Source organism: Pristiophorus japonicus, chromosome 1 (genome assembly GCF_044704955.1).
Source record: "Pristiophorus japonicus isolate sPriJap1 chromosome 1, sPriJap1.hap1, whole genome shotgun sequence".
In the NCBI taxonomy this organism is placed as follows: domain Eukaryota; kingdom Metazoa; phylum Chordata; class Chondrichthyes; family Pristiophoridae; genus Pristiophorus; species Pristiophorus japonicus.
In genome coordinates this window covers 387,574,823-387,599,849 of record NC_091977.1, presented here as the reverse complement: position 1 = coordinate 387,599,849, position 25,027 = coordinate 387,574,823, and the positions used below count along the sequence as shown (strand labels likewise).

The following is a 25,027-nucleotide window of genomic DNA, read 5'->3' as shown; positions in this document are numbered from 1 at the left end:
CCACTAACCTTGGCCACCTTATACGCATTGGTCTTTGATTTGATACTCTCCTTTATTTCCTTGGTTATCCATGGCTGGTTATCCCTTCTCTTACCACCCTTCTTTTTCATTGGAATATATTTTTGTTGAGCACTATGAAAGAGCTCCTTAAAAGTCCTCCACTGTTCCTCAATTGTGCCACCGTTTAGTCTGTGTTTCCAGTCTACTTTTGCCAACTCTGCCCTCATCCCACTGTAGTCCCCTTTGTTTAAGCACAGTACGCTCGTTTCTGACACAACTTCCTCACCCTCAATCTGTATTACAAATTCAACCATACTGTGATCACTCATTCCGAGAGGATATTTTACTAGGAGATCGTTTATTTTTCCTGTCTCATTACACAGGACCAGATCTAAGATAGCTTGTTCCCTTGTAGGTTCTGTAAGATACTGTTCTAAGAAACAATCCCGTATGCATTCTATGAATTCCTCCTCCAGGCTACCCCGTGCGATTTGAGTTGACCAATCGATATGTAGGTTAAAATCCCCCATGACTACTACCGTTCCTTTTTCACATGCCCCCATTATTCCCTTGATTATTGTCCGCCCCACCATGAAGTTATTATTTGGGGGCCTATAAACTACGCCCACCAGTGACTTTTTCCCTGAAGGGCGTATATGAACAGAGACCTGGAGGTATGTGTGTACAAATTGTTGAAGATGGCAGGGCAGGTTGAGAAAGCTGTTAAAAAGATTTACGGGATCCTGGGCATAGAGACATAGAATACAAAAGCTTGGAAATTGTGTTGAACCTGTATAAAACACTGGTTCGGCCCCAACTGGAGTACTGTGTCCAATGCTGGGCACTAAACTTTAGGAAGGATGTGAAGGTCTTAGAGAAGGTGCAGAAAAGATTTACGAGAATAATTCCAGGAATGAGGGTCTTCAGTTATGTTGATAGACTGTTCTCCATGGAGCAGAGAAAATTGAGAGGAGATTTTATGCAGTTGTTCAAAATCATGAGGGGTCGAGACAGAGTAGATAGAGAGAAACTGTTATCATTGGCAGAAGGGTCGAGAACCAGAGGACACAGATTTAAGGTGATTGGCAACAGAACTAAAGGCAATGCAAGAAAAAACTTTTTTACGCAGCGAGTGATTAAGATCTGTAAGTGGTTTCCCTTGGGTGTTTTTGACGCACCCCCATGTTACAATAGTTCTAGACCTAGGAGTGGTTACTGTACTGAACAGATGAATGAGTCACGGACAAATACCTCGGTCTCAACCGTAAATACTTTATTAAAGCTACCTCAACACAGCAAAACGACAAAGTAAATACAGTGATGATGTAGTACAATCCAATACCCTGGCGTGTCTAAACCGCCCCTATCGCGAAGTACCCAACATCTAAACCCTCTGCTCAGATCCACAGTCTACCCCCGAATCTGTACTGACTGGCTGGGCGTACCCCTATGGTCCTCGCAACAAAACCTCCCCATTAAAACCCTTCTAAGGCTTGGTTGGGAGAACACACAACACCTCCTCACACAGTGGCTGTGATCTTAAAGATGCGTGGGCAGGGATGATGGCTTACTCGCTGCTTCTCCTGGTGAAAACGTATCTCTTCTGGTTCTGTACTGTCTATGGTTTCTTTTTTCCATCCTAGACGGAGTCCTTGGTCCTTGTAGAGGTGAAGCAAGCTGAGAGCAAAAGAGAGAGAGCTATGGCCATGCGGCTACCTTTTATATCTTCTGGCCCAATAAAATTTTCCTTGTTTCGAGGCTTCTGTGAGTGGCCCATGTGTGTTCTGGTGATGGGGGTTTCGCTTCCTGTCTGGGACATAATGGCTTTCTATTGTTCTGGTTTCCTGCCTCTCGGGGTTATCTCATTCAAGGTAATGGCTTGATTACTGACCAGTTCACATTGCTTAACAATGGACCCTCCATCTTTGCCCATTGCCTGTGATGAGTTGCCTTCTCCTGGCCATTGTAACTTCCCAGACCACCCCCACCCATCAAATGTGGATTTCGAGTACAACATGGAAAAGTACCTGGGCCCCTCCCACAACAGGCTGCCAGCTTTTTCTGCAGTGAGAAATATTAAAATGCAATGTCCAGATATCCAACAATCCTTGGGGAGCCGATGCTTACAGATCTGGAATGCACTGCCTGAAAGGGTGGTGGAGGCAGACTCTATCTTATCTTTCAAAAGTGAAGTGGATAAGTATCTGAAGGAAAAAAAATTGCTGGGCTACGGGATAGGACGGTGAATGGGACTAGCCGAGAGCCGGCACGGGCTCGACGGACCGAATGGCCCGAATGTGCTGTAACCATTCTATGATAGCTTTAATACTATGAATGACTTTATTGCTTGTTCCATGCAATTTTGGAGGAATCATTTACTTGAGCTACTACTACCATTACCAGAAAAATTAAAGTGTGATTTTCTTTTTCATTATACTTTATTTTAATTTCACAGCTTGGGCAGACAGAAGGAAAAGATGTTCCTGATCATTCTAACAACCACACTGATTCTTTAGACCACCCAGACAAACCCCAATCGGACTCTATAATTATAATTAATTATTCCAATGGAGCAAAGCCAGAAGAATGCAATCCAGATGACGTGGAACTCCTTCCCAAATGCAGGTAATGTTTCAAATTAATTTCATTAATTGTAAATGTGGTGAATTTTCTTTTGGCGTTAGTGGCATACTATACATATCAAATTACTATAGATATAAAAGGTTTTTGAAAAGTGAATGACTAGCTTTGGTAGCAATCTATCAACCAATGTATCAGATATAAAAACATTGGGATATTATAAGACCAACTAGATCACTTGTTGGGAAAGGTAATGTACTTGACAGTAATGAGCTTTGTTGGGCCGAATGGCATTTTATCAGTTCTGACTTCGAATTTTTTTTTTAAAAAGCAAAGGAAAATTTGGATTAAAAAAAAATCTTACCTTAGAATGGAAAATGAAATGTCCATTTGGAATGGCCCAATAAAGCTGCTGATTAATAATGTTGGTTGGTCGCTGAAGTTGCATCGAAAATGAAAGACCATTTAAGTCTAAGGCAAGTGCAAAAGGAAGTGGCTTTAGGACACTGGAAACTTAAGTATGGTTTGTAGATTCATCATATATATCCATGGGGTATGGTAGCATAGGTAAGGTCAGAGTAGGAAAAAATGGTAAAAAGACAAAATTAAAAGCTCTTTATCTGAATGCACGCAGCATTCGCAACAAGATAGATGAGTTGACGGCACAAATAGAAATAATTGGGTATGATCTGATAGCCATTACAGAACAATATTCAGGGGTAGTTGACATTTCGGAAGGATAGGCAGAAAGGAAAAGGAAGTGGGGTAGCTCTGTTAATAAAGGATGAGATCAGTGCAGTCGTGAGAAATGATAATTGGCTCAGAAGATCAAGGTGTAGAATCAATTTGGTTGGAGATAAGAAATAAGAAGAGAAATAAGTAACTGGTTGGAGTAGTCTATAGGCCCGCTAACAGTAGCTACACTGTAGGACAGAGTATAAATCAAGAAATAATGAAGGCTTGTAAGAAAGATACTGCAATAATCATGGACGATTTTACTCTTATTGATTGGACAAATCAAATTGGCCAAGGTAGCCTTGAAGCCATGTTCATAGAATGCATTTGGGATGGTTTCTTAGAACAATACGTTGTGGAACTAGCTAGGGAGCAGGCTATCTTAGATCTGGTACTGTGTATTGAGACCAGATTAATTAATGATCTCATAGTAAAGGATCCTCTTGGAAAGAGTGATCATAGCATGGTAGAATTTCAAATTCAGTTTGAGGGTGAGAAAGTTAGGTCTCAAACTAGTGTCCTGAACTTAAATAAAGGCAATTACAAAGGTATGAAGGCAGAGTTGGCTAAAGTGGACTGGAAAAAAGGTTAAAGGGTAAGACGGTAGATAAGCAGTGGCAGACATTTTAAGGAGATATTTCATAACGCTCAGCAAAAATATATTCCAGTGAGAAGGAAAGACTCTTAAGAGAAGGTGAACCATCCGTGGCTAACTAAGGAAGTAAAGGATGGTATTAAATTGTAAATAAAGGCATACAATATTGCAAAGATTAGTGATAAGCCAGAGGATTGGGAAATGTTTAGAAACCAGCAAAGGACGACTAAAAAAAAATAGAGAGAAGATAGATTATGAGAATAAACTAACAAGAAATATAAAAACAGACAGAGCTTCTACAGGTATATAAAAAGGAAGAGAGTAGCTAAAGTAAATGTTGGTCCCTTAGAGGATGAGACTGGAGAATTAATAGTGGGAAACACTGAAATGGCAGAGACTATGAACAAATATTTGGTATCGGTTTTCACGGTAGAAGACACTAAAAGCATCTCAATAATAGATAATCAAGGGGAGGGGGAACTTAAAACAATCACAATCACTGCCTGCCATTCTGAAAAGGACCCGTTTATCCCGACTCTGCTTCCTATCTGCCAACCAGTTCTCTATCCACGACAGTACATTACCCCCAATACCATGTGCTTTAATTTTGCACACTAATCTCTTGTGTGGGACCTTGTCAAAAGCCTTTTGAAAGACCAAATACACCACATCCACTGGTTCTCCCTTGTCCACTCTACTAATTACATCCTCAAAAAATTCTCGAAGATTTGTCAAGCTTGATTTCCCTTTCATAAATCCATGCTGACTTGGACCAATCCTGCCACTGCTTTCCAAATGCGCTGCTAGTACATCTTTAATAATTGATTCCAACATTTTCCCCACTACCAATGTCAGGCTAACCAGTCTATAATTCCCTGTTTTCTCTCTCCCTCCTTTTTTAAAAAGTGGGGTTACATTAGCTACACTCCAATCCATAGGAACTGATCCAGAGTCTATGGAATGTTGGAAAATGACCACCAATGCATCCACTATTTCTAGGGCCACTTCCTTAAGTACTCTGGAATACAGACTATCAGGCCCCGGGGATTTATCGGCCTTCAATCCCATCAATTTCCCTAACACAATTTCCTGACTAATAAGGATTTCCTTCAGTTCCTCCTTCACGCTAAACCCGCGATCCGCTAGTATTTCCGGAAAGTTATTTGTATCTTCCTGAGTGAAGACAGAACCAAAGTATTTGTTCAATTGGTCTGCCATTTCTTTGTTCCCCATTATAAATTCACCTGATTCTGACTGTAAGGGACCTACATTTGTCTTCATTAATCTTTTTCTCTTCACACATCTATAGAAGCTTTTGCAGTCAGTTTTTATGTTCCCAGCAAGCTTCCTCTCATACTCTATTTCCCCCCTTCTAATTAAACCCTTTGTCCTCCTCTGCTGAATCCTAAATTTCTCCCAATCCTCAGGTTTACTGCTTTTTCTGGCCAATTTATATGCCTCTTCCTTGGATAGTGTTACTATCCCTAATTTCCCTTGTTAGCCATGGTTGAGCCACCTTCCCCGTTTTGTTTTTATGCCAGACAGGGATGTATAATTGTTGAAGTTCATCCATGTGATCTTTAAATGTCTGCCATTGCCTATCCACCGTCAACCCTTTAAGTATCATTCGCCAGTCTATCCTAGCCAATTGACGTTACCTTTCTTTAAGTTCAGGATCCTAGTCTCTGAATTAACTGTGTCACTCTCCATCTTAATGAAGAATTCTACCATTTTATGATCACTCTTCCCCAAGGGGCCTCTCGCAACAAGATTGCTAATTAATCCTCTCTCATTACAAATGCTGGCCTTGCCAGCGACCCCCACATCCCACGAACGAAGATAAAAAGAGTGCAAAGAAAATCTTGCATTTATATCGTGCCTATCACGACCATCAAACATGCCTAAGCGCTTTACAGCCAATGAAGTACTTTTTGAAATGTAGTCACTTTTGTATTCTAGGAAACCTTTTATTAGTGATGTTGATTGAGGGATAAATATTGACCAGAGATAAATATTGACCGAGGATAACGCCTCTGCTCTTCGAAAAGTGCCATGGGATTTTTTTACGCCCACCTAACAGAGGAGACAGGGCCCTGGAGCATCAGCCTAGATTTTTGTGCTCATGGAATGGGACTTAAACCCACAACCTTCTGACTCAGACGTGAGAGAGCTACCAACTGAGCCACTGGCTAAAACTCAAATATTGCTAATAATAGCCGACAGTGGGAACATTTTTATAGTGATCTAATTTGAGGCATTATAAGCACAAAGATCAGTCAGTCTTTTGGCATGAAATTAGCTCGGGAATTCTTTATTAATCCAAATAGGCTAACAAATAAAGGAATTGATTCTAATCCAACTAAAACAATATAAACAGTATTATTAAACAATATGCTCATCCATGCAGGATAACAAAGGGGTATAATTCTTTGGACAAGGAATTAAAAACATAAAGGTTTTGGATTATGTACCAGACGTTACTAAATAGTGTGCTTTCTAGAAATGTCATAATGAGGGACCTAATTTGCCATTGCACAACATTCTAAACATGCAACTTTTTCTGCTTTCATAAAATGCCAATCTCAAGATGTCACAATGTTTGAGATGAAATTAACATGCTGCTAATGTTTTTAATGCGCTTAAATAAATGAAGTGTCTGATAAACTGAATTTTAACATCAGAATGGCCAAATTTGTATACCAAATATTCCACCAAAAAGTTGTTTTTTCTAAAATAATCATTTAAACTGCAAATGTAGAATGTAATTGCAAAATCCACAGTGGGAATAAAATGAATGAATGGAAATCACAAATTAAGGGATCTGTTACTTCAAAGCAGTCAGTCAGGCAGATGGATTTCCTGGCAGTGGTGAAGTCATTTACAAAAATACAAATCTGTTCTTGATGCTGCTGAGGCAGCTCTTTTGGTGCCTCCGATCCACCAAAAGAAGTGGTTTCTGCAGGTGCATCCAGAGGTAACGTTGCCACTATTAGACTGTAAAGGGCATTAATTCTGGTTCTATTTCATGTACTGAGACATGTTTTGTTGTTGGGATGGTCTATGTCAGAAGGGTAGGTGAATAGTGCATGTATTTTGATTCCAGGGGGCTGAAATTGCGTATCACCCCGTTTGAGGGGTGGTAACCTTTCCGAGGCCGGACCTTCTGCACCCGGCTCAGATGTCCCGCCCCGGAAGCAAATGGGGCTTACCTCCCCTGACAGGAAGTGGAGTGCAATGTTGCACACTCCACTTCCTCTCGGGGGCGCTAAGCGTGCGCAACGCAGCACACTACATGACATCTCCACGTAGCGCTGATGCATTCCACGGACCCTCCCCTTCCATTAAAGGGGAGGGATGCTGCAAACTCTGCACAGCTCTTGATGGACCTCTATTAGGCCACCGGGGATGTGGGGTGCCGTAGCTGCAGCTTGGCACAGAAACTGAGTGCCGGGCTGCACGATTGCGGCACGGACCCTGCAAAATCGTCAGATAATTTGCCAAAATAAAAAAAAAAATGGCAGCACGCAGCATTGCGGACCTCCCCTTTAAATTTTGCTCTGCGAGCGGAGTACGACCTAATTCGCGACCCACAATGCTGACATTGACATCGCCTATGGCAGCCTCATGAGGGCACTGCCCAATTTCTGTCGCGGGGCGAAAAGGGGTCGCCGCGCACAATAATGACTTCATTGCCGGAGGTGCAACGGCCTGGGGCGTGTCCAACGGGGCACAGCGCTGCTGGTTTCACGTCCCCGCTAACTCATGAGCAATTTCTGGTGAGCTGGTAGCGCCGCTCCCCGGGCAAAAACACTTTTGCGCCCTGTTAACGTCCCCTGGAGACGCAAACGGGAGGCACACAACAGGGGAATTTCCCCCCCCCCCCCAGTTTTCTGCGTTGCGGCAGGACAAGCTCCTGTAGTTCTTTGGTCAGCTTTACTTGGTTACAATGCTCACATTGGCTCATTCGGTAGCAGTCTTGCCTCTGAAGCACACTGTGGGTTCAAGCCCCGCTATGGCTTAAACACATAATCTAGGATGATACATCAGTGCCTAATGGAGTGCTACATTGGTGGAGGCGCAGTTATTTGAATGCGGCATTAAACCAACGCGCTGTCTGCCTGCTCAAATAGATGTAAAAGATCCTATGGTTCTATTCATTTAAATTTATGGCACAGAGGAGGCCATTTGACCCATTCTATCTGTGCTCGTATTTGAAGAAGAGAAGGAAGTTCTATGAGGCCAAAATTTCTCCCTCAATCGAGGCCAGCCCAAACTTGGTTCCCGGGCCTCATTAATATTATTTAGCCGAGCTGTCGACATCTGTCGCTTTTCTACAGGCGGCTCGCCCATTTTAAGAAGTTGAATGTTGGGCCGCTTATCTTGCTGACAGCAGACTGAAAGCTAGTCCCTAGAGGTGGGTTGGAATGGCAATGTGGGGGTGGGTGGTAGCCAATCATACGTACTGTGGAGTCGAGGGAGAATTCCTGCTCTTCCTGGTTCCACAGTAAGATTTAAAATTATAAAAAAAAGACTTGCTGGCTGCCGAAGAATCATTATCCAATTTAGGCAAGGATCCTAAAATAGGCGTTATGCCCCTCACTTACATGTGTAAAGAGTCAAACTCCTATTTTAAATGGCTGCTAGGGACGCCTGAAAAATGGCTCAATCGAATATCGGATCAGACATCTTTCTTGCATTGGTCCTCAAAATTGCGCGTATCTGAACATTCATTAAGAATGGTCATTTCCTGACATGAGTCAGGTTTCCTCCACCTTTGTGGAAATTGTGTCCAGACATACTCCTCCCTCATTCTGATATAGTCCCTGGGAACTAAGCATTTTGTTCATGATAACCAGATAGATGCTAAAGAGCATATCTTGTCCTGTCCCATGAATCTAATGTGTAAAGTGTTTAAGACTCTTTATAAATATATACGTAGAAGCAGAAAACCGTCGCCTTATGCATAAAATGAAGTATTTTTGTTTCGTTTTGGTATTGTTCCTGTTGCTTTAAATCAAGTCACAGTGCATAAACAGATTGAAAACTGGGTGCTGTTCGCATGTCTGCATTAAGCTTATTTTGAAGCAATGTTGCAAGTTTCATTGGTTACAGGCTAGAGAGAGGAATAATTGAAACTTTAAGAAAGCTGTAAGATTGGGGCAGTTTGTATATTACTGACTGTTCCATTTTAAATTTGAATGTTCAGTTTAAAAAGGGCTATTTTTATTTTGAGAGCATGTTTGAAAATCTCAGAGAAGGAACTAATCAATTTGCAACTCCTGAAAGAAAGAAAATTCGGCTTGGATTTTCAAGAAACAGCTAAGAAATTATGCTCCTATGGCAGTAAGAAAGTTTAGGAAAATAAATATTGCATATTATTTAAAAGTTATTCACAAAAAAATCTGTCTAGTTCTTGCAGTTGCATTCTTTTTTTTTATTATTTTGACCATTCAAGGAGTTTGATAAAAGTTATTCTACTATAAATATTTAACTTTATTATAGGACTGTTACTTTTTGCTTGTCCATCTCTTGTAAAATAAATGTTTGATATTTTAAAGAAATCTAAAAGCTCCTCACAATTTGTATTAGAGGTGAAAATATTGGGATGGATAAAAGGGTTTGCAAAGATGATTAGTCAATGAGAAGAGGAGCCCTGGGCTGCCCTTGCTCTCTAAGATGATTTGTAATGAGGGTAGGGTTATTTTATAAAAGCAAAAGTAACATGAGTGAATTGATGGTAATTAGAACCAATGACCATTTCACAATATAAATTAAAATGCTTGTCAGGCTGTTTGCTAGCAAAACTGCTCGTCTTGTGATATGACTCAGTGCGCAAGCCATTCAGATCATGACCTAGCCTTTATGGCCCAGTCTCAATTTTGCCACTTGAGATTTCTGAGCTGGGTTATAAGTTGAATTTTCTTTATATCCAGTGACCTGTGCCTTGTATTCTCCTGAATTCCATTAACACAGTTACAGACTAGGGGCCCAAATTTGGCCCTCTGGTTTCTTCGGCGCATCTCCGAGCCCCCAACCGACATTTTACATCAGAAGCAGCGCCCCAAAAAATCTTTGCGATCATGGCCGATTCTCGGGCCGTCTGTGGAGCTGGCATGGCGCAGAACAAAGAGAGTGGGGCGGAGCTAGGTCCCGGCACTGAAAACAGTGCTGGGACCTCTGCACATGCACGCTAGAGTCTGTGCGCATGTACAGCAGCTCCTGGCAGGCCGTTTCTGCAAACGCGCGCTGCAGGCTGTGTGGAGGGGCTGAAGCACGCCGTCCCTAGCCCTGGCCGAATGGGCTCCCTCATCGGCGGCCCACTACGTTCCCTAAGGTAGGACTTCTAATTTTTATTATTTACTGGTTGATTTTGGTGCTTTAGGTGCAAGGTTCCTTCTGTTTTTTTATTTTTTATTTATTGATTGCTTATTACTTTGGTGTTGGTGCTTTAGGGGCAGGGTTCCTTCTATTTTATTTGTTACTTAATTGCTTATTACTTTTTGTGCTTTGTTTGGTGCTTGTGGTGCTTTAAATGTAGTTACTTGCGCCGATTCCTTAACTGTAAGTAAGGTCTTTCTATGCGGACAAAAGTGGACACATAAGCTGCCCTAAGTTAGTTTAGTACAACTTTTTTCTGGCCAAATTGGCATAAATGGTGTATGTGGCTGGGAACGCCCCCTTTTGGGAAAAAAAAAACTGACCTAACTAACTCACTTACACTGGTGCAAATTAAATGGCCATATTTGCAACTAAAAAGATACACCAGAAAAATCAAGTTACACCAAAAAAAACGGTGCAACTCATGGGGAAATTTGGGCCCAAAGACTCTTCATCTCAAGTTTTATGAAATATGTGGGCGTAAAAAATTGGATAGAGCAGGCCTGCTGGCGGGAACTGCCTGCAGAGACAATACCTGCGCCAGAACGATAGGCCCAAGGCACACCCGCTTTTGGGTCTATTTAAATTAGACTGGTGAGCTGTGCACACCTGCTGGATGATCCCACGCAGGTCGCCAGCATTGGATTTCAGCCTGCTGTAACCCTGGGCTAGAGGGGATAGCGGGGAGGTGCGTGATCGTGAGAAGGAGCGGGAGGCGATCGAGAGACGATGATGATCAGGAGAGGGAGGGGAGCGAACTGGAGAGGGCCAAGCTGGAGCTGACAATGGTCTTCAATGCTGGAGTGGAGTGCAGCAGAAGGAGCACTCCTGCTTCTCCCTGCTCCAAATTCAGATACCTGTAAGTAGTATTTAACAAACTTGCCTTTGTGGTAGCAGCCTGCAGCTGTCCCTTTAACGACCGCTGGCTAAGCTGCATGTAGACTATGTTTTCCCCATATTTGTATATGCAAAAGGTCTAATGCCTTCAGGCATACGCCTCTTTCTCTGCCTGTAACAATATGGTGGGCCATGCAGATCTGGCACGGAATATGTACAGGCACACCACCCGCCATATTGGAAGAATTGGCACCCGTTTTATGCCTGAAAAACGAATGAGCTCCTCTGATCTATTCGCTCTGCAAACAATAAAAATAATGGTGGAATGAAGTGTAACTACTTAAGTGTCTGCTTTAAACATTTTGGTTAAATTTAGTTCCACTATTATTTTAGTTGTAGAGCCCAAAGATCACAGGACCTCATGGTGAGTTTGCTCTTGGACTTTGCTGGATCTGCAATTCACAAGTCCAGGGTACAAATATTATCAGCCATGATTCCTCTGACCACTTATCTATGTTCAGATCTATAGTTTGCCAAGTAACCTTGGCATAACGATGTGTAATGTCTGCTGTTTCGTTAACTTCATGACCAATGGGCAGTGAATGATATTTACTCTTTAATTGCATCTGATTTAAATATTAAGTTGTCTTTTGTTAAACCCTTTTTTTTTATTTGGATTGCCCTTTCCCCAAAATTCTTGTGGCCTAACCTTGTAAAGGGAGGCAATTGTTGTTGATCTTGAACAGTGGGCTTCACCTCATGTCACCATCTGCAAGCCCGTGTAAGATAGTACCCCTTCTAGATAAGTGCACATTTATTATGAAAAATAAAACCTACAAAATAGATTGAACCATTAAAATCAAATTCCAGTAAACAAAGAACTTGCAATTAATTAATAGAGCACTTTTAACTGTCTAATCCCTAGCAACATAGAAACATAGAAAATAGGTGCAGGAGTAGGCCATTCGGCCCTTTGAGTTTGCATCACCATTCAATAAGATCATGGCTGATCATTCACCTCAGTACCCCTTTCCTGCTTTCTCTCCATACCCCTTGATTCCTTTAGCCGGAAGGACTATATCTAACTCCCTCTTGAATACATCCAATTAACTGGCATCAACAACTCTCTGCGGTAGAAAATTCCACAGGTTAACAACTCTCTGAGTGAAGAAGTTTCTCCTCATCTCAGTCCTAAATGGCTAACCCTCTATCCTTAGACTGTGTCCCCTGGTTCTGGACTTCCCCAACATCAGGAACATTCTTCCTGCATCTACCCTGTCCAGTCCCGTCAGAATTTTATATGTTTCTATGAGATCCTCTCTCGTCCTTCTAAACTCCAGTGAATACAGGCCCAGTCGATCCAGTCTCTCCTCATATGTCAGTCCTGCCATCCCGGGAATCAGTCTGCTGAACCTTCGCTGCACTCCCTCAATAGCAAGAACGTCCTTCCTCAGATTGGGAGACTAAAACTGAACACAATATTCCAGGTGAGGCCTCACTAAGGCCCTGTACACCTGCAGTAAGACCTCCCTGCTCCTATACTCAAATCCTCTCGCTATGAAGGCCAACATACCATTTGCCGCCTTCACTGCCTGCTGTATCTGCATGCCAACTTTCAATGACTGATGTACCATGATGCCCAGGTCTCGTTGCACCTCCCCTTGTCCTACTCTGCTGCCATTCAGATAATATTCTGCCTTTATGTTTCTGCCCCCAAAGTGGATAACCTCACATTTGTCCACATGTGTTTGTGTTCATTATTTCATTTGTACAGAGAAGAAAAATCTAAATTGATGTTTTCCTCGAACTGAGAACAGCCATTTGTTCTTTAAAAAGATTGTTCGTCTTTGTCATCTGATCACATCCCCCTGCTTGTTGTTGTCTGATGTAATACATGGCAATCATGGCAATCTAGGAAATCTTGGCAGTGTGAAGCATAGCCATTAACCCAAAGTCTAGGCTCTTCTGTTTAATTATTAGTCTTGACATTTTAATTTCTGCACTGTTTTAGCAAGTAGTGTGAGGTAGTGGTGATAAACAGCTACTGTGATTTCTCAAAAGCAGCAAATATATTTTCTCGGAAAGTGGAAAACATTCATTTTGAAACTTATTTTCAGTATGCATGACGTGTTAAACACGAACTAATACTAAGAACAGGATTTAGGTGGAGGAATTGAAATACAAGTGGTATGGAACCTGACATTTTACTAAGTTGAAACCTGAAAATGTGTGATTAGAATCCAGTTCTAGATTTTTAATCTACTGGCTGCTATGTTGCAAATTTAAACATGTAAAATTGAGACGTTCTTTTCAATTAGACATTTTTAGTACTGCAGTGGAACTATCTGTAGTGACATCTCACCGCAGAAAGTAATAAATTCAAGTTGTTTCAGGTTATTGGCAGTTAAATGCGTTTAGGGCTGTTTGAAGCTGGGAAAGTTCACATTCTGCCATTGCAGATGATTAATTCAATTTAATATTGACTTTTTTTTCCTGATGTTGACTTCAAACATGAATTTAAGATTTTCTAATCCAAGTTTGTGGTGTATTCTCATGTTGTTATTCTGATTGGACACTTCATTAAAAAAATGTATTTATCCTTTGACTCACTTAAAAAAATATAATGGGGGAGAAATTCGGGAGTGCCCCGTTTGGGGTGTTAACTTTTGAAAGTTGAAAAAATTAGCGGCAGGCGCTAATGTATTTCAACTTTGAAAAAATGTGGTGTGCTCCAGGAAGAAAGTGGAGTACTAAATCAAGTGCTCCACTTCCTTCCTGGAGTGCTAAAGGACGCAAGCGGGGCGTTAGTTGTGCAGCGCTACACTGGGCCTTGCAGAGCTGCCATGTCCAAGGCTCCTTCCCTTCCTTAAAGGGAAGGACCATCACTACAGGTTCTGCATTGGACCAGTTAGCTGGTCCCCGACGGCAGCCGCGATTCAGCTCAATCAGCCCATGAACTCCAGCAGAGTGCCGGACTGATCGATCGCGGCCCAGGAGAATTTTTTTTTAAATTGGGGAGATAAAAAAGTTTCAGAAATGTTGCTGCTTATCTCAGCAACCTCCCCATTAACTTTAGCCCCCTAAACGCCCGGCCTCCCAAACAACGCCTCCTGCAGCTGTCAGTGTTTTCGCCCGGCGATGCTGCAGAGGGCGGAACTGAAGTTCAGGTCCAGGGCGATGCGCATAGCAATGACGTCACAATCTCTGGGCGAAGGCGATCGGGGTGCAACGTCTTACCGACACCGCCGCAGACCTCTCGCCAAAGTTTGTGGGAGTCGTTCATCTCGTCGCACCCGGTCAATAAGTCGTTAGTGCCCCATTATTGCCCTCCAGAGACGATAACAGGAAGCGCTAAGCAGGCCAATAGATTTATTCAGTGCACATTGAGATGATTCTTTTTGACTAAAGGCACTGGGGGGAAGTTTTGACCTAAAACAGGTGGGTTGGGGTTGTGTGGGATGTTGAAGTGAATCCTGATCAGAACCCACTTCCGGTTTTAACAAGGTGGGCGAGCAGGCAACATGCTCCCAGGAGGCGGGTCAACAATTTAAATATTATAATGAGGCTGCTTTAACCTCCATCTTGAAATTAACTTTAGCTGGTCGGGTTTTGCAGCCAGCCAGGTGAAACCTGCCAGTTAATGTAAGGCAAAGACTGCTGAATCCAGGAAGTAAGTGCCTTTACACTTACCTCCTGGATTCAGCGACCCTGCCTAACCCACACCCTGCGATCGGAGACCCCCACACGAAGCCTCCGGATTCCCCCTCCCCCAGGCCTCTGATTTCTCCTGCCTCGGCTCCAATTTCCCCACACCTCGGCCTATGATTTCTACCCCACCACATGCTGCTATGGCCGCCGATCATTCCCTCCCCCTCAACCCCTCCCCCACTCCTCTGGCCCCGCCGATCTAGTCCGCCGGCCCCTGATCATTGCCGATTCTGCACCATTCCCCCCCCCCCCCGGCCATCACCGTGCTCCTCCAGCCACCGATCCTCATCCTCATCCACGTCCCCAACCACCCCCCCTGCTGGTTCTGTCCCCTGATCCTCACCCGGCTCACCCATGCTCCTCCGGCCAGCCCGCACGTGATCCCTCCCTCCATCCTCTCTGCGGCCTAGTGCCACAGGCCTACCTACCCGCAGCCAGTCAGCCTCTCAATCTGGCTGGTACTGGGTGTGAAAGAGGCTTCCCATGCAAATCAGGCTGTGCAGTCCCAAAGCTCTTTACATCTAACAGTACTTTTGAAATGCAGTCACTCTTGTAATGTAGGATAACTTGACATCCCCACTTCTGACCTTATAGAGGGTAGGTCATTGAGGAAGCAGGTGAAGATAAATGGGCCTAGGACGGTGACCCAAGGATTTCCTGCAGTGATGTCCTGGTGTTGAGATGATTTGCCTCCAACAGCTACTGCCAAATTCCTTTGTATCAAGTAGAATGCAAGCCCCTGGAGAGCTTTCCCTCGATCCCCATTGATTTCAATTTTATTAGAGCTCCTTGATGCCACATTCGGTCAAATGCTGCCTTGAAGTCAAGGACAGTCACTCTCACTGCACCTTTGAAATTCAGCTCTTTTGTCTATGATTGGGCCAAGGCTGGAGCCGAGTGGTCCTGGCGGAACTCAAACTGAGCATCGGCGAGCAGGTTATTGGTGAGTAAGTGTTGCTTGATAGCATTGTTGATAACTTCTTCCATTACTTTGCTGATGATTGAAAGTAGGCAGATCTGGCAATAAATGGCCGGGTTGGATTTGTCCTGCTTTTGTGGACAGGACATAAAACCTGGCCTATTTTCACATTGTCGGGAAGATGCCAATTTTATAGCTGTACTGATCAGTTTGGCTAGACAGACATCTAGTTCTGTAGTGCAGGTTTTCAGCACTACAGCTGGGATGTTACCGGGGCGTGTAGTCTTGGCTGTGATTGGTAGTGATTGTGGGCTAAGTTTTTCTTTTAAATTAACATATAGCATATAACTAAATACTAAAAACTCACCTTTATTTGTTTAACTAATGTAACAAACTATATGGGGTAAATACTTGATTAACGCTAAACTAATTAATTAAATAACATAATGGGAAAACAGGAGTTGTGTTGCCGCTGCAATATGTGGGAGCTTCTGGACATTTTGGTCCAGGGCAACTATATCTGCGGTCAGAGTCTACGGCTTGACGAACTTTGGCTCCGAGTTGAGGAGCTGGAGTCCGAGCTACAGACATTGCGAGACATCAGGGAGGGAGAAAGTTACCTGGACCTTTTGATCCAGGAGGCAGCCACACCCTCTAGATTAAATACTTCAGAATTGACACTTGGTCAGGGTCAGAAGGGTGTGACTGCGAGTGAAGCAGGTAAAGGAATCCAGGAGGTAGTATTGCTGTAGGAGCCTCAGTCCCTTCACTTGTCCAATAGATCTGAGGTTCTTGCGACACTTGAGGACAATGTGCAGACTGCGGGTGGACGAGCAGACTGACCAAGGCACCGTGGTGCAGAAAGCCATTCAAGTGGGGGAAGTAAAGTGGCAGGTGGTTGTAGTAGGGGACAGTATAGTTAGGGGGATAGATAGGGTTCTGCAGCTGAGAGCGTGGGTCCCAAAGGCTGTGTTGCCTACCCGGGGTAAAAGACATCTCCGGGTTGGAAAAGAACTTGGAGTGGGAGGATCCAGTTGTCGTGGTACACGTAGGTACCAATGACATAGGTAGGACTAAAAAAGAGGTTCTGCTGAGAGAGTTTGAACAGCTCGGGAATAAATTGAAAAGCAGAGCCACACAGATAATAATCTCTGCATTATTACCTGAGCCACGAGCAAATTGGCATAGGGTCAATAGAATCAGGGCGATGAATGCATGGCTCAGAGGTTGGTGTGGGAGAAGTGGGTTTTGATTCGTGGGGCACTGGCACCAATACTCGGGAAAGAAAGAGCTGTTCCGTGGGGACGGACTACACCTGAACTATGCTGGGACCGGAGTTCTAGGGAACTGACTAACTGGGGAGTTAGACAGGGCTTTAAACTAAATAAGGAGGTGCGGAGGAAGGTGGTTGCAGTAGAGAGCAATCTAGAATGCTAAAGAGATAAGAAAAGGAAGCAATGCAGGAAAATGATTGTGGTAAGGACAACCAGATTATGTCAGGAAGGGACAGAGCATACAAACAAAAGAGTGCATTAACAAATAGGGTCCAGCTGAGAAAAAATAGCGATGAGACAAATAGGGCTATCATACAAAATAATGTTAAGATGTCTAATAATGTTAAAAAAATATATTTAAAAGCATTGTATCTGAATGAATGAAGCATCTGTAATAAGGTAGACGAATTAACAGTGCAAATAGATGTAAACGGATACGATATAGTTGCAATTACAGAGACATGGTTGCAGGGTGATCAGGGTTGGGAACTGAATATCCAAGGATATTCGATATTTAGGAAGGACAGGCAAAAAGAAGAGGGGGTGATGTGGCATTGTTCGTAAAGGATGAAGTCAGAGCAATAGTGAGAAAGGATATTGGCTCAGGATATCAAGATGTAGAATCTGGGTGGAGCTAAGGAGCACCAAGGATCAGAAAACATTGGTGGGAGTTGTCTATAGGCCTCCAAACAGTAGTGGTAGTGTAGGGAACGGCATCAAACATGAAATTAGAGATGCATGTAACAAGGGTACTACAGTAATCGTAGATTGCTTTAATCCACATATAGACTGGCCAAACCAAATTAGAAATAATACTGTGGCAGATGAATTCCTGGAGTGTATACGAGATGGTTTTTTTAGACCAGTATGTTGAGGAGCTTACTAGGGAACAGGCTATCCTAGATTGGGTATTGTGTAATGAGAAGGGGTTAATTAACAGTCTTGTTGTGCCTTTAGGGAAGAGTGACCATAACATGATTGAATTCTTTATTAAGATGGAAAGTGAAGTAGTCCAATCCGAAACTGGGGTCCTGAATCTAAACAAAGGAAACTACGAAGGTATGATAGATTGGGAGGATTCATTAAAAGGCATGACGGTGGATAGGCAATGGCTAATATTTAAGGAACAAATGCATTCATTACAACAGTTATACATTCCTTTCTGGCGTAAAAACACACAAGGAAAAGTGCCCAATCATGGCTAACAAAAGAAATTAAGGATAGTATTACATCCAAAGAGGAGTTATACAAAGTTGCCAGAAAAAGTAGCAAGCCTGAGGATTGGGAGCAGTTTAGAATTCAGCAAAAAAGGACCACGAGATTGATTAAGGGGAAAAATAGAGTATGAGAGTAAACTTGCAAGGAACATAAAAACTGACTGCAAAAGTTTCTACAAGAATATAAAAAGAAAAAGATTAGTGAAGTCAAATGTAGGTCTTTTACAGACAGAAACGGGAGAATTTGTAATGGGGAACAAGGAAATGGCAGAACAATTAAATAAATACTGTGGTTCTGCCTTCACGGAAGAGGACACAAATAACGTCCCAGACATGCTAGGGAACCAAGAGTCTAGTGAGCAAGAGGAATTAAAGGAAATTATTATTGGTAAGAAAATAGTGCTGGTGAAACTAATGGGATTGAAGGCCGATAAATCTCCAGGGCCTGATGATCTGCATTCCAGGGTACTAAAAGAGGTAGCCGTGGAAATAGTAGATGCATTGGTTGCCATCTTCCAAAATTCTATAGATTATGGAACAGTTCCTGCAGATCGGAGGGTGGCAAATGTAACCCCATTATTTAAAAAAGGAAGGAGAAAGAAAACGTAGAACTGCAGACCGGTTAGCCTGACATCAGTATTAGGGAAAATGCTGGAGTCTATTATAAAGGATGTGATAACGGCAGACTTAGATAATATCAACGGGATTAAACAAAGTCAACATGGATTTATGAAAGGAAATAATGTTTTACAAACCTACTGGAGTTTTTTGAGGATGTAACTGATAAAATAGATAAGGGAGAACCAGTGGATGTAGTGAATATAGATTTTCAGAAGGCCTTTGATAAAGTCTCACATAAGAGGTTAGTGTGCAAAATTAAAGCACATAGGATTGGGGTAATGTATTGGCATGGATTGAAAATTGTTTAACTGACAGGAAACATTTATTATGTTCTTATGAAACAGAGAGTAGAAACATAGAAAATAGGTGCAGGAGCAGGTCATTCGAGCCTGCACCACCATTCAATATGATCATGGCTGATCATGCAACTTCAGTACCTCATTCCTGCCTTCTTTCCATACCCCCTGATCCCTTTAGCCGTAAGGGCCACATCTAACTCCCTTTTGAATATATCCAACGAACTGGACTCAACAACTTTCTGTGGCAGAGAATTCCATAGGTTCACAATTCTCTGGGTGAAAAGGTTTCTCCTCATGTTGGTCCTATATGGCTTACCCCTTATCCTTAGACCATGACCCTGGTTCTGGACTTCCCCAACATCGGGAACATTCTTCCTGCATCTAACCTGTCCAGTCCCATCAGAATTTTATATGTTTCTATGAGATCCCCTCTCATCCTTCTAAAGTCCAGTGAATAAAGGCCCAGTCGATCCAGTCTCTCCTCATATGTCAGTCCTGCCATCCTGGAATCAGTCTGGTGAACCTTCGCTGCACTCCCTCACTAGCAAGAATGTCCTTCCTCAGATTAGGAGACCAAAACTGAACACAATATTCCAGGTGAGGCCTCACCAAGGCCCTGTACAACTGCAGTAACCCTCCCTGCTCCTATACTCAAATCCTCTCACTATGAAGGCCAACATATCATTTGCCTCCTTCACCGCCTGCCGTACCTGCATGCCAAGCTTCAATGACTGATGTTTGAAGTTTGGCATGCACCATGACACCCAGGTCTCGTTGCACCTTCCTTTGTCCTAATCTGCCGCCATTCAGATAATATTCTGCCTTCATGTTTTTGCCACCAAAGTGGATAACCTCACATTTATCCACATTATACTGCATCTGCCATGCATTTTCCCCCTTACCTAACCTGTCCAAGTCACCCTGCAGCCTCTTTGAGCGTCCTCCTCACAACTCACACCGCCAACCAGCTTAGTGTCATCTGCAAACTTGGAGATATTATACTCAATTCCTTCATCTAAATCATTAATGTATATTGTAAATAGCTGGGGTCCCAGCACTGAGCCCTGCGGCACCCCACTAGTCACTGTCTGCCATTCTGAAAAGGACCCGTTTATCCCGACTCTGCTTCCGGTCTGCCAACCAGTTCTCTATCCACGTCAGTGCATTACCCTCAATACCATGTGCTTTAGTTTTGCACAGAAATCTCTTGTGTGGGACCTTGTCAAAAGCCTTTTGAAAGTCCAAATACACCACATCCACTGGTTCTCCCTTATCCGCTCTACTAGATACATCCTCAAAAAATTCCAGAAGTTTTGTCAAGCATGATTTCCCTTTCATAAATCCATGCTGACTTGGACTGATCCTGTCATTGCTTTCCAAATGCGCTGCTATTTCATCTTTAGTAATTGATTCCAACATTTTCCCCACTACTGTTGTCAGGCTAACTGGTCTATAATTACCTATTTTCACTCTTCCTCCTTTTTTAAAAAGTGGTGTTACATTAGCTACCCTCCAGTCCACAGGAATTGATGCAGAGTCGATAAACTGTTGTAAAATGATCACCAATGCATCCACTATTTCTAGAGCCATTTCCTTAAGTACTCTGGGATGCAAACTATCAGGCCCTGGGGATTTATCGGCCTTCAATCCCATCAATTTCCCGAACACATTTTCCCGCCTAATAAGGATTTCCTTCAATTCCTCCTCACTAGACCCTCGATCCCCTAGTATTTCCGTAAGGTTATTTGTGTCTTCCTTCATGAAGACAGAACCAAAGTATTTGTTCAACTGGTCTGCCATTCTATTGTTCCCCATTATAAATTCACCTGAATCTGTCTGCAAGGGACATTTTTCACTTGTTTTCACTAATCTTTTTCTCTTCACATATCTATAGAAGCTTTTGCAGTCAGTTTTTATGTTCACTGCAAGCTTCCTCTCACTCTATTTTCCCCTTCCTAATTAAACCCTTTGTCCTCCTCTGCTGAATTCTAAATTTTTCCCAGTCTTCAGGTTTGCTGCTTTTTCTGGCCAATTTCTATGCCTCTTCCTTGGATTTAACACAATCCCTAATTTCCCTTGTTAGCCACGGTTTATTTTTACTCCAGACAGGATGTACAATTGTTGAAGTTCATCCATGTGATCTTTAAATGTTTGTCATTGCCTATCCACCGTCAACCCTTTAAGTATCATTTGCCAGTCTATTCTAGCCAATTCACATCTCATACCATTGAAGTTACCGTTCCTTAAGTTCAGGACCCCTAGTCTCTGAATTAACTGTGTCACTCTTCATCTTAATAAAGAATTCTACTATATTATGATCACTCTTCTCCAAGGAGCCTCGCACAACAAGATTGCTAATTAGTCCTTTCTCATTACACATCACCCAGTCAAGGATGGCCAGCCCTCTAGTTGGTTCCTCGACATATTGGTCTAGAAAACCATCCCTAATACACTCCAGGAAATGCTCCTCCACCGTATTGCTACCAGTTTGGTTAGCCCAATCTATATGCAGATTAAAGTCGCCCATGATAACTGCTGCACCTTCATTGCACGCATCCCTAATTTCTTGTTTGATGCTGTCCCCAACCTCACTACTCCTGTTTGATGGTCTTTACACAGATCCCACTCGCGTTTTCTGCCCTTTGGTATTCTGCAGCTCCACCCATACAGGTTCCACATCATCCAAGCTAATGTCCTTCCTTACTATTGCGTTAATTTCCTCCCTAACCAGCAACGCTACCCCACCTCTTCCTTTCTGTCTATCCTTCCTGAATGTTGAATATCCCTGGATGTTGAGTTCCCAGCCTTGGTCACCCTGGAGTCATGTCTCCGTGAGGCCAATTACATCATATTCATTAATTGCTGCCTGTGCAGTTAATTCGACCACCTTATTACGAATACTCCTCGCATTGAGGTACAGAGCCTTCAGGCTTATCTTTTTAACACACTTTGCCCCTTTAGAATGTTGCTGTAATGTGGCCCTTTTTGATTTTTGCCTTGGGTTTCTCTGCTCTCCACTTTTACTTTTCTTCGTTCTATCTTTTGCTTCTGCCCCCATTCTATTTCCCTCTGTCTCCCTGCATAGGTTCCCATCCCCCTGCCATATTAGTTTAACCTCTCCCCGATAGCACTAGCAAATACTCCCCCTAGGACATTGGTTCCGGTCCTGCCCAAGTGCAGAACGTCTGGTTTGTACTGGTCCCACCTCCCCCAGAACCGGTTCCAATGTCCCAGAAATTTGAATCCCTCCCCTCTACACCACTCCTCAAGCCATGTATTCATCTGAGCTATCCTGAATGGCGGTGCAGACTCGAAGGGCCGAATGGCCTACTACTGCTATTTTCTATGTTTCTATGGGCCCAAATTTCCCCATGAGTTGCAACATTTTTTATGATGTAACTTTATTTTTCTGGTGTATCTTTTTAGTTGCAAATATGGCCATTTAATTTGCACCAGTGAAAGTGAGTTAGTTAGGTTTTTTGTTAGGTCAATTTTTTTTCAAAGGGGGGCGTTCCCAGCCACTTAAACCAATTATGCCAATTTGGCCAGAAAAAAGTTGTACCAAACTAACTTAGGGCAGTGTATGTGTCCACTTTTGTCCGCACAGAAAAACCTTACTTACAGTTAAGGAATCGGTGCAAGTAACTACATTTAAAGCACCACCAAGCACCAAATAAAGCACAAAAAGTAATAAGCAATTAATGAACAAATAAAATAGAAGGAACGCTGCCCCTGAAGCACCAAGACCAAAGTAATAAGCAATCAATAAATAACAAATAAAAAAATAGAAGGAACCCTGCACCTAAAGTACTAAAATCAATCAGTAAATAACAAATAAAAAATAAAAGTGCTACCTTAAGGAACGCAGCGGGCCACCGATGAGGGGACCCATTCGACCAGGGCTAGGAGGGGGATGGGGGGTGGGGAAAAGAGAGAGGGCGGGATGAGGGGGAGGGTGGGGGAGAGAGGGGGAGGGGCGGAGGGAAGGGGAGGGGTGACGAAGTGCCCTCTTGATCAAATGTTACAAATCCTCTGGAAGGTCTGGAGCCAGCTCGTTGGACTTCAGTATCCTGAGGATCTTCTTCGCCCGAGATATGGTGGACGTTCCCTCCGCTCAGGCGCATCTGTTCCTGCTGTCAGGGCCGCTTACTGGGCTGCCTGCGCGACGCAATTACTCCCGTCCTCGCTCACAGAGGGCCAGGCTTCACGTTTAGGACACTGATCTTTGGAGGGCTTTGGTGATGACCGCTTGCTGATGACAATAGTCCACAAACTACTTCAGAGTCCTATAAGAGTTTGGCACGTCTGGACTGATGTCCAGCATGGTATCAAACACCCGCATGAATCCCTGGTTCATCTGGTCGAGTGTTACAAACCCAGATCCCCAGGAGTTTTGCAATCAGGTTAGAGTTAACACAGTCTGCAGAGCACACTCTGGTCGCCGATGAGGGAGCCCATTTGGCCAGGGCTAGGGGCGGCGTGCTTCGGGCCCCGCCCCCACAGCCTGCAGCGCGCGTTTGCAGAAATGACCTGCCAGGAGCTACTGCACATGCGCGCAGACTCTAGCGCGCATGTGCAGAGGTCCCGGCACTGTTTTCAGCGCCCGGACCTGGCTCCGCCCCCAATCTATTGGGCCATGCTGCGCCACAACCGAAGAAACGTAGAAACATAGAAAATAGGTGCAGGAGTAGGCCATTCGGCCCTTCTAGCCTGCACCGCCATTCAATGAGTTCATGGCTGAACATGCAACTTCAGTACCCCATTCCTGCTTTCTCACCATACCCCTTGATTCCCCTAGTAGTAAGCACTTCATCTAACTCCTTTTTGAATATATTTAGTGAATTGGCCTCAACAATTTTCTGTGGTAGAGAATTCCACAGGTTCACCACTCTCTGGGTGAAGAAATTCCTCCTCATCTCGGTCCTAAATGGCTTACCCCTTATCCTTAGACTGTGTCCCCTGGTTCTGGACTTCCCCAACATTGGGAACATTCTTCCTGCATCTAACCTGTCTAACCCCGTCAGAATTTTAAACATTTCTATGAGGTCCCCTCTCATTCTTCTGAACTCCAGTGAATACAAGCCCAGTTGATCCAGTCTTTCTTGATAGGTCAGTCCCGCCATCCCGGGAATCAGTCTGGTGAACCTTCGCTGCACTCCCTCAATAGCAAGAATGTCCTTCCTCAGGTTAGGAGACCAAAACTGTACACAATACTCCAGGTGTGGCCTCACCAAGGCCCTGTACAACTGTAGCAACACCTCCCTGCCCCTGTACTCAAATCCCCTCGCTATGTAGGCCAACATGCCATTTGCTTTCTTAACCGCCTGCTGTACCTGCATGCCAACCTTCAATGACTGATGTGCCATGACACCCAGGTCTCGTTGCACCTCCCCTTTTCCTAATCTGTCACCATTCAGATAATAGTCTGTCTCTCTGTTTTTACCACCAAAGTGGATAAACTCACATTTATCCACATTATACTTCATCTGCCATGCATTTGCCCACTCACCTAACCTATCCAAGTCGCTCTGCAGCCTCACAGCATCCTCCTCGCAGCTCACACTGCCACCCAACTTAGTGTCATCCGCAAATTTGGAGATACTACATCTAATCCCCTCATCTAAATCATTAATGTACAGTGTAAACAGCTGGGGCCCCAGCACAGAACCTTGCGGTACCCCACTAGTCACTGCCTGCCATTCTGAAAAGTCCCCATTTACTCCTACTCTTTGCTTCCTGTCTGACAACCAGTTCTCAATCCATGTCAGCACACTACCCCCAATCCCATGTGCTTTAACTTTGCACATTAATCTCTTGTGTGGGACCTTGTCGAAAGCCTTCTGAAAGTCCAAATATACCACATC

The 25,027-nt window shown here is 43.5% G+C and overlaps 1 protein-coding gene across 6 annotated transcripts in view; it reads left to right on the top strand.

The window, feature by feature from the left end:
* LOC139274170 (ATP-binding cassette sub-family C member 9-like) overlaps positions 1–25,027 on the top strand; it is a 343,814-nt gene that overhangs the window by 166,737 nt on the left and 152,050 nt on the right. For all 6 annotated transcript variants that reach the window (XM_070891221.1, XM_070891210.1, XM_070891227.1 and 3 more), the window contains one exon: positions 2,456–2,625. In XM_070891221.1, the coding sequence (XP_070747322.1) occupies positions 2,456–2,625 (170 nt within the window). The remainder of the gene's footprint in view (positions 1–2,455; positions 2,626–25,027) is intronic.